This window comes from Ictalurus furcatus, chromosome 19 (genome assembly GCF_023375685.1).
Source record: "Ictalurus furcatus strain D&B chromosome 19, Billie_1.0, whole genome shotgun sequence".
NCBI classification, from domain to species: Eukaryota; Metazoa; Chordata; class Actinopteri; order Siluriformes; family Ictaluridae; genus Ictalurus; species Ictalurus furcatus.
In genome coordinates, this window is record NC_071273.1 from 916,264 (window position 1) to 928,556 (window position 12,293).

Below are 12,293 nucleotides of genomic sequence, written 5' to 3' on the forward strand. Positions count from 1 at the left end.
ACAGCCAGAAGCATGAGCGAAGTCCATAGCAGAGCCCTATGGGATAGCGACATCCTCCGCGAGGCCAGAGGGGGGAGCAATGTCCTCAAATGAGCAAGAGGGGGAAACGACAACCTCAGCCGAGCAAGAGGGCTGAGCAACATCCTCAGCCGAGCACCAAAGGGAAGCGATGCCTGCAGCTGAGCAAGAGGGGGGTGCAATGTCCTCAGCTGAGGAAGAGGAGGGAGCAACGGCCTCAGCCAAACAAGAGAGGGGAGCGACGTCCTCATCCGAGCAAGAGGGGAGAGCTACATCCTCAGCTAAGCAGGGAGGCTTGAAGACAGATGATCAGATGTGCTGAGCTTTTTGTGCATTTGAGGAAGAATTGGCCAAAAAAAAGTGCAGACAAATTGGAAGTGTGTCTGATTAAGTTTTCTGCTCACCATAATAAAGTTTGTTAGATTAACATTCATCAGTTTTACATATTATTTTGTCCTCCTTTCAAAACTAGGTGTAAATTAGCACCATGTGAGTTGTTGGGTTTACTCATTATTTATGACAAAATGTGTAATAATACAAGACCATTTTAGAACATTAGTGAAAGAACTATTGAGGAAAACTGCATAGTTTTAATACTGCTTGTTCATTGAGCAGCTTCTGTAGTGCAGATCTGGCAACCCTGTTCATGGCAGCTAGACAGAGACATACTGAAGAAACACTCACTGACAGAATAAACAGTATTTAAGTACACTAAAAAATCTAAAGAATTGTTGGTGTTACTTGCAATTTTTTAATAACATTCATTTCATTTATTTAATTGTTGACGTTTTTCTTTTCTATGGCATTAACTTCTTATTATTGTTTCCAAATTCTGCTTTAGATCATGTACATTTCACCACTGCTTTTAAACCCTACACCTCACACACAGTGCATTTAGTTTATGTCACAGGTGCAGCTTGTGTGATTAGTCACAATGTTTTAGTAAATTTCAGACACATTGCATTCGCATCACGTCACGTTTGCTGCAGCTTCTCACATACATACATCTGATCTTCCTCCTCAGGACAATGATGATGAGCCTAAAACTTCTGCTTCAGTCTCACTATTAAAGAGTGTGTCTTACTGAGGAGCAGGTCATGTGAGTCTCAGATACATTATTTACCTCAGTATCTCCAGTTTACAGAGAGGATTCTCCAGTACAGCAGAGAGAATCTTCACTCCTGAGACTCCTACATTATTTTCAGACAGACTCAGTTCTCTCAGGTGTGAGGGGTTTGATCTCAGATCTGAAGTCAGAGCAGCACAGCCTTCATCTGAGAGACAACAATCACACAGCCTATAGAGAGACACAATAACACTCTTCATCAACAGATATTTATCTTGGTTTAAAACTTATTTTAAAGATGATGTGTTTGTAAAATGATTATATTATTCAGAATGACATTAGGATTTAATATCACCTATTCTAATTAACAATGCAATTAAAAATTATTATATTGACTGTTATATTTAGTTTCTCTCATCTGTTGTGTGTGTAATAAACTATCAGCAGCTGAAGAGATAGATAGAGAGAGAGAGAGAGAGAGAGAGAGAGAGAGAGAGACTGAATCTTGGATGATTCTCTACTAGACTTATAGTTCACTACAGAGGAAATAAACTTGTTTCTCCATAGCCTTTGTAGGGAATTCATACAGTATAACAATATAGATTTATATTATTACAGAATAAAGGAAGTAAAAGTCTGAATCATGGTGAAAAACCAACATTATTGTTACAACCTGAAAGATATCTTGTTTAGTGTGTGATTTCTCCACTTTCACTTTCCCTCTGATATCAAAACTCTTGCTATTGGTTGTATACCACATCAATCATCAGTCATCTTTTCTTCATCACTCGAAGACCCAATCAAAGTAAGATGACATTGTATATAAACGGAAGTGATAAGGGAAAGGGAAAAGAGAGAAGGAGGAAGACTGCAATAATTATAGCTTGTTTGTTTATCCAACTGATGCTCATTATGTTAATTGCTTTGTCAGATTAGTAACTCATGAATTATTCCAGTATGTAAAATGTAAATAAAAGCAGAATACAAGGATTTGCAAATTGCATAAACCCATATGTTATTCACAATAGAACATAGAAAACATATCAAATGTTTAAACTGAGTAAGTGTACCATTTTAAGAAAAAAAAATAAGGCAATTTGAATTTGATGGCCGCAACACATCTCAAAAAAAGATAGGCTGGGGCAATAAAAGGCTGTAAAAGTAAGTGTTACTAAAAATAAACAGCTGGAGGAACATTTTGCAGCTAGGTTAACTGGCAACAGGTCAGTAACATGATTGGCTATAAAAAGAGTATCTTAGAGAGGCAGAGTCTTACAGAAGTACAGATGGGCAGAGGTTCAAAAAATCTGAGAAAAACTGTGTCTACAATTTGTGGAACAATTTCAGAATAATGTTGCTCAACATAAAATTGCAAAGACTATGAATATCTCATCATCTACAGTACATATCATCATCAAAAGATTCCATGAATCTGGATAAATCTATGTGTAAGGGCTTAGGACAAAAATCAATATTACATGCCCGTGATCTTCAGGCCCTCAAGCAGCAATGCATTAAAAATAGGCAGGATTCTGTAATGGAAATTACAGAAACACATCCAGAACTCAATGCCAGTGAATACAGTTCGCCATGCCATTCACAAATGCGGGTTAAGGCTCTATCATGCAAAGAAGAAGCCATATGTGAACATGATCTGGAAACACCACTGTCTTCTCTGGGCCAAAGCTCATTTAAAATGGATTGAGGCAAAGAGGAAAACTGTCCTGTGGTCAGACGAATGGAAATTTTAAATTCTTCTTGGAAACCATGGACGCCACATCCTCTAAAATAAACATGACTAAAGAGGGGAGGACCATCCGGCTTTTTATCAGCGCTCAGTTAAAAAGCCTGCATCTCTGATGACGTGGGGCTGCATTAGTGCCTATGGAATGGGCAGCTTGCACATCTGGAAAGGCACCATCAATTCTGAAAGGTCTATAGAAGGTTTAAGAGCAATATATGCTACCATCCAGATTCCATCCAATCTTTTCTTCTGAGAGACTCTGACTCAAAGATACTCTTTTTATACCCTATCATGTTACTGACATGTTGCCAATTAACCTAATTAGTTGCAAAATGTTCCTCCAGCTGTTTCTTTTTAGTAACACTTACCTTTCAAGCCTTTTGTTGGCCTGAAATGGTACATTTCCTCAGTTTAACATTTTATATGTTTTTTGTGTTCTATTTCAAATAACAAATGGGTTTATGAGATTTTCACATCATTACATAATGTTTTTATTTACATTTGACACAGCATTCAAACATTTTGGTTCATTCTTGACACATCTCTTAAACACATCATACCTTAATAGTGGTGATTTCCTAATTCCCTGCTTAAAGTTATTTACTTTATACAGAAAAAAAATGTTATGTAACACTGATTTTTAGGAGAATTAATATTCATGTCTTCTCTAAACCAGAAAAGGCATGAAATGCCCAACTGTAAACAGGCCCTAAATCAGATTAATTGGTGATAATTTCTTGTTAAATAAAATATTCCTGAAGTATAAAACTGAAAAATGTCTACAAATTTGGTTCATCAGGTTCTACAGGTTTAGGATGTGAAAAACATAGTAGTTTAAAATTCTACATAAGAATAAGTTGAAGACAGCGGGTTAGATGTGCTGAGCTTTTTGGCCAAGGAAGAATTAGAATTGTGTCTGGTTAAATATTCTGCTCAATTTAATAAGGATTGTGAGATTAGCAGTCATCAGTTTTACATGTTATTTTGTCCTCCTCTCAAAACCAGGTGTAAATAAGCACCATGTGAGTTGTTGGGTTTACTCAGACATTCTTTATTCATGACAAAATGTGGAACAAAACAAGACCATTTAAGCTTCTTAGTGAAAGAACTATTGAGGAAAACTGCATAGTTGTAATACTGCTTGTTCACTGCACATCTTCTGTAATGCAGATCTGGCAGACCTTTTCATAGCAGCTAGACAGAGACATATTGAATAAACATTCACTGACAGAATAAACACTTTCACCTTTAAGTACAACAAAAAAATAATTAAAGTATAGTTGCTGTCGCTTGATTTTATACATACATACATATATATATATATATATATATATATATATATATATATATACACACAAGTCTAATTTGATTCATTTAATTGATATATGTATTAATTCCCCTGGCATTAACTTCTTATTTTTGTTTCTAAATGATGTTTATTTTTTTGTTGAATTTTTTTTTTTTTTTTTTAGATAATTTCCATTTCACTGCTGCTTTTAAACCCTGCATCTCAAACACAGTGCATCTAGTTTCTGTCTCAGGTGCAGTTTGTGTGATTAGTTACAGTGTTTTAGTAAATTTCACAGTAATTTCAGACTAATTGCAGTCGCATCAAGTCACGTTTTGTGCTGCAGCTTCTCACATACGTACATCTGACCCAAAGACTCTGACATAAATCGTCAGTGTGCAGTGAAAAATAAATAATCTTCCTCCTCAGGGGACTTAAGATGAACCTAAAACTTCTGCTTCAGTCTCACTATTAGAGAATGTGACTTACTGAGGAGCAGGTCATGTGACTCTCATAGAGTTGATCTTACCTCAGTATCTCCAGTTTACATTGAGGATTCTCCAGTACAGCAGAGAGACTTTTCCCTCCTGACTCTCCTACATTGTTATAGGACAGATCCAGGTCTCTCAGGTGTGAGGGGTTTGATCTCAGTGTTGAAGTCAGAGCAGCACAGCCTTCATCTGAGACACCACATTTCCACAACCTGTAGAGAGACATAATGACGCACTCTTCGTCAACATATTTTTTATCTTGGTTTAAGACTTACTTTAAAGATGATCTGTTTGTAAAAATGATTTTATTATTCAGAATGACATGAGGATTTAATATCACCTGAATATTCCAATTAACAATGTAATTAAAAAATAATCATACTGAGTGTTATATTTATTTTCTCTCATCTGTTGTGTGTCATATTAACCTATTAGGAGCTGAAGATGAACAGAGAACAGCAGACAGACAATGAACTTTAATCAGAGAGAGAGACTTATAGCGTACAACACATTGGGAATAAACTTGTGCCCTTTCAAAGGGAACTCAACGTTATGTGACCTTCATGCTGTGGGAAGTGTGCTTGTGCATGGCCAGTATCTGAAATCTGGTAAGACCACCTCGGCGAAGCCTATGCAGCAGCGGGCCTTGCTTCAATGTTTTCCCCAGTTTTCAGTTGTCTCTGGTCAGCGAGCTGTCACAGGGCAACGAGCAGCTGATGCTTTCCCTTCAACAAAATGTGGAATGTTAACATCACTAAACATCGACAGTGTGGAAACTACTGGCAGGGGTGTCTCCATCCATAGATTCTGACCACCATGGAAAGGGGTTCTGGGTCCAGTTCATCATCTAAACGATACTCTTTGGATATACAGGTTCAGGATGTTGACACTCAAACTTATCATTCCACAGACTCAGTTTCAAGATTGGTTTGTGATGATAGATTTTTTTAAAAAAATGCATATTCCATTTCCCAGTCACAGGAAATTAATGAGTTTCGCATTTGGAGGCAATGCATATCAATATTGGTTCTTCCTTTAACAAGCGTTATCCCCTCGCATCTTCACAAAATGCATGGATGCCATGCTGGCTCCTTTTGCGACTCCAGGACATCCATGTGCTAAGCCCCCTGGATGATTAGTTAATTCTAGTGTGGTCCAGGAAGTTGGATTCAACATCGATATGTTGTTCTCACCCATGGGAGGAACTTGGGGCTCAGGTTGAACCTCAGGGAAAGTTGCTTCTCCAATCAAGAGTGACACCTCCCTCATCGTCTCTGGAGCGGTCCTCATCTAGTGTTGAATATAAATCACCTAGCAGTGTGGGCTGTACCCCTAGCACTGAAATTCTTCTTCTCAGTTGAGAGGTCACCATGTGTTAGACAATACAGCAGTGGTCTCATATATCAACCACCAGGGAGGATTAGGTTCATGCCACCTGTTGATGCAGGGGCAAGTAATTCTTCTCTGTATGGAGGGAAACGTTTTGTCAGTGAGTGCAATGTACATTCCAGGCAACCAGAATGTCAGGTCAGACATTCTTTCGAGGCAGAGGCTGAGTCCCGGGGATTGATGGCTCCATCCACAAGTGGGTGAGTCCATGTGGTGGAGGTTCTGCCAAGCAGAAGTGGAAGTGTTCATTAATGAGGAGACAACACGCCGCCCACTGTCTTCACTCTCATTCATCCCGCACCAAAAAATAGAGTCAGAGCTGGACGCCATGGTACAAATGTGGCCGAAGGCATGACTGTATGCCTTTTCCCCAATCACTCTGCTCCCACAGGCTCTAGCAAGAGTATACCCAGATTGTGCTACATCTGCTGCTAGTTCACGTGAATTAGTGAATTTAGTTCATGGAGACTATATCTCTGCTGGACAGCACTTCTTGGGAGATTCCCATTCACAGGTATCCACTGTCTCTAGCCAGATGGTTGATTTATCACCCTCGGCCTGAACTATGGAAATGGTGAGTCTGGCACCTGAGGGGCACCAACTCATAGATTCCGGTCTCCCAACCGAGGTTGTAGAGACCATGTTAAACGCTAGAGACCATCCATGAGGAATTGTATGCATTCAAGTGGCAACGTTTATATTGTGGTGTGAAGAACACCAGTGAGACCCAGTAACTGTGCAATAGCTACAGTCCTGGGGTTCTTACAGGAAAGTTTCTCATTTTCTCAAATTTCTCATCGCATCATTGGATCCTTCTACAAACAGGGTCTATGTGGCCACACCCCTATTGATGGAGCCTCTGTGGGGCAACATCCTCTAACTTCAAGGTTTATGTGTAGTGTCAGATGGCTGAGGCCCTTCTTCAGACCATGCATACCTTCCTGGGACCTTCTGTGGTCAGGGAAGGTCTGTCAGTCAACACATTTGAGCCCTTATTGTCAGCTTCAGAGAAGCACTGATCCTAATGGCAGCTCTTTTGGTGGCCTTGACAACTCTGTTGCCCTCGCTGCCTTGACTTTGCCTCTAGATTAGCCAAGGCCTTCCTATATCTTAGGTCATATAATTCCTAAGTGCCTACATCTGCTGTCCAATGGTGTTGTAGACTTTCTCTCTTCCTCTGTTCTTACACCCAAACGAGGAAGATTGCACCTACAGTGTCCTACAGTGAGGGCTCCTTGTATTTACATCCACCGTTCCAGCCAGTGGCATAAGTCAGAGCAGTTGCTGGTCTGCTTGGCAGTGGCAGCAGAGGTGATGTTTCCTTAAAGCAGTGCATCTCTACTGGATATTGGAAGCAATCTCTATTGCTTATGAGGCGCAGAGTCTCATTATGACTCTGGGTGTAGGGGTTCATTCCACTTGGAGGGGTCACCTCCTCAAAGACTTTATCTAAGGGGTACCCTTACAGGTTGTGTGTGCTGCGGCGGGGTGGTCTATACTGCACACATTGCAGTTTGGCCTTATTGGCCAGCTCATATATGGTTCTCCAAGATTATATCTCTGCTAGATGGCACCTTCTGGGAGATTGCCATTTGCAGGGGTCTATTGTCTCAAGCCAAAAGGTTGATTTATCACCCTCAGCCAGAACTATGGAAACTGTGGGTCTGGCCCCTGAGAGGCACCAGCTCATAGATTCCGGTCCCTAACCCAAGGTTGTAGAGACCATCCTTAATGCTAGGAATGTCAGTGAGACTCAGTAAACTGTGCAATGTCTACCATCCTGGAGTTCTTACAGGAACAGTTCTCTGCAAGGTTGGCTCTTTCTACATTTAGGATCCACATGGCCGCCATTTCGGTCAGCCACACTTGATGGAGCCTCTGTGACAGGCCATACCCTCAGTATGATGGAGTATACTCTTTCCCACAGCATGACGCTCATGCAACGTTGAGTTCCCTTTGAAAAGGAACATCTGGGTTATGCATGTAACCCTGTTCCCTGAGAAGAGAAAGAGATGTTGCGTAGCTTTGTCATACTAGGGTATGCCTGTAAATTGCATTTGCGCTTCAGACAAAGAGAAGCTGAGGATATGGTTTACAGACACCATTTTATAGTCACATGACACACACTATGCCACGTCACCTGACCATGGCTGGCCTATAAATAGACATGATTTTTCCAGACTTCAGATACCAAAGCTCATGCAATGTCTCATTTCATTCTCAGGGAAAAGGGTTACATGTGTAACCCAAAGAAAGCAAAAATCTGAATCATGTTGAAAAACAAACATTATTATGAATTACAACAAAGATGATAATGTAAAGTGTAAAACACATTTTTTGGAGAATTAACATTTATGTCTTTTCTAAACCAGATTACTTGCTGATAATTTTTTGTTAAATTAAATTTTCCTGAACTATAAAACTGATGGAGAGTAAAAATGTCTACAAATTGGTTTCATCAGGTTCTACAGGTTTAGGATGTGAAGTTCGTAGAAATAAAACCTACAGAAGAATTATATGAAGACAGAGGGTCATATGTGCTGAGCTTTTTGTGCTATTGAGGAAGGATCTCCAAAATGTGTGGACAAATTGGAAGTGTGTCTAGTTACATATTCTGTTCAATTTAATAAAGTTTGAGAGATTAGCAGTCATCAATTTTACAGGTTATTTTGTCCTCCTCTCAAAACCAGTTGTAAATTAGCACCATGTGTGCTGTTGGGAGCAGTTGTCAGGTCCCCGGTTTTAATGAGGAATTGAGCTACTTTTGACTCACCAGCGTGGATTGATTCTTTGGCTGTGGATTGGAGTTTAGACATTTTAGTTACATTATTTTAACCATATCTGTATATAAAACTTTCAGTAGTGAGCAGGCAGTGTGATCTCTCATACACACACCTATTGATCTTGTTCTCAACTTCAGCTCTGTGTTACTATATGAATGTATTCGAGGCATTGGGTTTACTCATAGGTGTACTTTAATTATGATAAAACATGGAATAAAATGAGACTATTTTAGGACCTCAATGAAAGAAGTATTGAGGAAAACTGCAAGGTTTTAATACTGCTCACTCACTGATCTTCTCTTCAAAACATATCTGGCAACCCTGTTCATACCAGTTAGACAGAGACGCACTGAATGAACATTCACGACAGAATAAACAATATTTCAGCTTTAAGTACAATAAAAAAAATCCCCAACAGGATTGTTGCTGTTGCTTGCAATTGTTGTAAGCTCCTTTCACCCTGTTTGTTTTTATTTAACTTAATTTTTAACTTTTTTATTCATATGGCATTAACTTCATATGGCATTAACTTCATATTTTAGTTTCTAATTTATTTATTTATCATTTCCATTTGACTTCTGTTTTCAAACCCTGCAGCTACACACTGCACATTTAGTTTGTGTCCCAGGTGCAGTTTGTGTGATTAGTTACAATGTTTTAGTAAATTTCACAGTAATTTCAGACATTTTCTAGTCGCATGAAGTCACGTTTTTTGTTGCAGCTTCTCACATATGTACATCTAACCCAGAGACTCTGTGACAAATCATCAGTGTGCAGAAAAAAATAAACAATATTACTCTTCAGAATGATGAACCTAAATCTTCTGCTTCATTCTCACTATTACAGAGTGTGTCTTACTGAGGAGCAGGTCATGTAACTCTCAGAGAGACGATCTTACCTTAGTGTCTCCAGTTTACAATAAGGATTCTCCAGTACAGCAGAGAGACTCTTCACTCCTGAGTCTCTGACATTGTTACACGACAGATTCAGTTCTCTCAGGTGTGAGGGGTTTGATCTCAGAGCTGAAGTCAAAGCAGCCCAGCCTTCATCTGAGACACCACAATTAGACAACCTATAGAGAGAGACAATGATACACTCTTCATTAACAGGTTTTTATCTTGGTTTACATGTTATGATGATGATGTGTCTGTCATGTTCAACTGTCTGCCCTCTCTTGACCAATCACAAGGTATAATTAACACTGAACAAAACATCACCACTGTTCAGTGGTGAGGCCAGAAATTGAACAGTGGGCAGGCCTGGGTAAAACTAGGTAAAACTGCTGCTGTATATAAAATATACATGAAATAAACACGAGGGAGACCTAGTATGAGTAATATGTAATCTTATTGAGAATTCACTGGGCTGGTGGACTGTATGAACAGATGTTTACTCTGATGAGGTTACCCAGATGAGGATGGGTTCCCTTCTGAGTCGGGTTCCTCTCAAGGTTTCTTCCTCTTAAAACATCTTAGGGAGTTTTTCCTTGCCACCGTCGCCACTCAGTGGCTTGCTCAGTTGGGATAAATTCACACCTTTAATATCTGTATACCATGTTGATATTTCTGTAAAGCTGCTTTGAGACAATGTCTATTGTAAAAAGTGCTATACAAATAAAATTGATTTGAATTGAAGTTTACCTAAGACACAACACACAGATAAGCAAGGCGCAAACCATACATGTATTTGATTAGTGCGGCAGGCCTCAGAGCGTAGGTGGACGGTCAACTAAGACACACACACACACACACACAGGCCTATGCCACCACGCACACACATACAGAAGGAAAACGGAACATGGATATAAGAATAATAAAAGGAGTATTAAGATATTATAAGGATAATATAATGATATTATGAAGTAGGGAGTACAGTAAACCACTTGCAAGCAGTATAACCATAAATATATAACAGAAATGTAGAGCAAATATGAAAGGAAATTATAAACCAGAAATACAGAAAAATGTGAAAGAAACTTACTCATAATATACTTGGAGGTGGGGAAGAGTCTTGTCTCACGAGAAAAAGTCAGGAGTAATACAGACGAAGGCCTTAATTTTTAAGAGAGAACCAAGAGGGGTCATTTATAAGGGTAGTTGAGTCACGTTGCACCCGCGAGATAACTGTGAGACCAAGATCTCTCCGAAATGTTGTGTCTCGTACCTCTTTCAAACCTAATGGTGTTCGGAAAAGGCTCTTTTCAAAACATACTGGTAATTCTGATAAGCCCTTTCTAAAACACGTTGGTGTCTGGGTCATCCTGACCCTAAGAAAACTATATAAATAGAAGAGCTTCAGCTCTGGTTTTTTAGATTGCATTTTGGGGCATCTCAAACTGTGTGGATCTCGTGTGGTGGAACGGAACGAATAAACCTGGACCCTTGCTTCTTCTCACTCACAGCTGGTGTCTTATTTTTCTTTCTCCAATTGAATATGTGAGTATCTGTTTCTATGTTAGGTGTCTTCAGGTAATAGGCAAAATTTGAGCCAGCACTGCCCACTGCACAGGTTTGTTAAGAAAACGCAAAAGACGTCAGTCGCTTAAAAGAACTTACATGGCTGCAAAAAATGCTTAATGAGCTGAAAGGCTATAACTCAAGAGATTTGTTCATTTTCCAGTTGTTTATGTAGCACACACACACACACAATCACACCTAACAGAAAATCACAAAATTATAAACACAACTGAAAATTGGCTGATACATTTCTGAGCAGCCATAATAACACGCAGTTGCTCATGGACCAGACCAAAAGTGTCGAGAGAATAGTTAATGAACTGCTGATTATTGTACCAGATTTAGTTAATCCATGCTGTGTTATGGATTACTTTGACGCTGAGCAGTAGCACGGCAGCAAATCTACCACCTACAGATTCAGTGGCCTTTTATTTATTCATGATACCAACAGATACACTTGGCCAAGAGATACACTTGGATCCGGAGCCCAGTCGGAGTACTTTATATCATCAACATCTTGCACATAATCTGTCCATGAGGATATGTGTGCAATGTCCCTTTTGGTCTTGAAAGCACAGTAATGTTGTTATATGTGTCATTAGCCAACTGGAGCACATGAGTCTTACCTTTCATGTGTACTGGGCTGCAGCCCCCCAGCCAATCCATAGGGAGGGTCTGGCGTACCCTGTCAATACCAAAAAATGTCCGCCAAGGGCAAAGTGCCATCTACTAAAAGAGGCAACTCTATATGAACTATCGATGAGTCTGTACATGTATAATCTGTATTGTTGTCATACTGGGCACGGGTGGACTCCATAGGCACGAGGGCTGGCTTAATGTGAGTACAGTCGCTAGATATGTTGCCTACAAAAGCAAGGCCTTCCTCAGAGCAAACACAGAGAGGAAAGGTGGAGGTGAATCCAACATGTACTGTAAGAGAAGCATTGAGATGAGTACTCACTGGGCTGAAATCACAGCTCTGGCTAACATTACGCATCCAAGCTGGGCCATAGTTGAAGGAAGTTGCCCCCAACAGGCAGACAGTAGGACACTAGCAA

General features: G+C 39.7%; 1 protein-coding gene across 2 annotated transcripts in view; it reads right to left on the reverse strand.

The window, feature by feature from the left end:
* LOC128623034 (NACHT, LRR and PYD domains-containing protein 12-like) overlaps positions 1 to 12,293 on the reverse strand; it is a 393,909-nt gene that overhangs the window by 306,901 nt on the left and 74,715 nt on the right. For both annotated transcript variants that reach the window (XM_053649879.1, XM_053649880.1), the window contains exons 8-10: positions 9,678 to 9,851; positions 4,646 to 4,819; positions 1,142 to 1,315 (exon numbers count right to left, since the gene is read on the reverse strand). In XM_053649879.1, the coding sequence (XP_053505854.1) occupies positions 1,142 to 1,315; positions 4,646 to 4,819; positions 9,678 to 9,851 (522 nt within the window). The remainder of the gene's footprint in view (positions 1 to 1,141; positions 1,316 to 4,645; positions 4,820 to 9,677; positions 9,852 to 12,293) is intronic.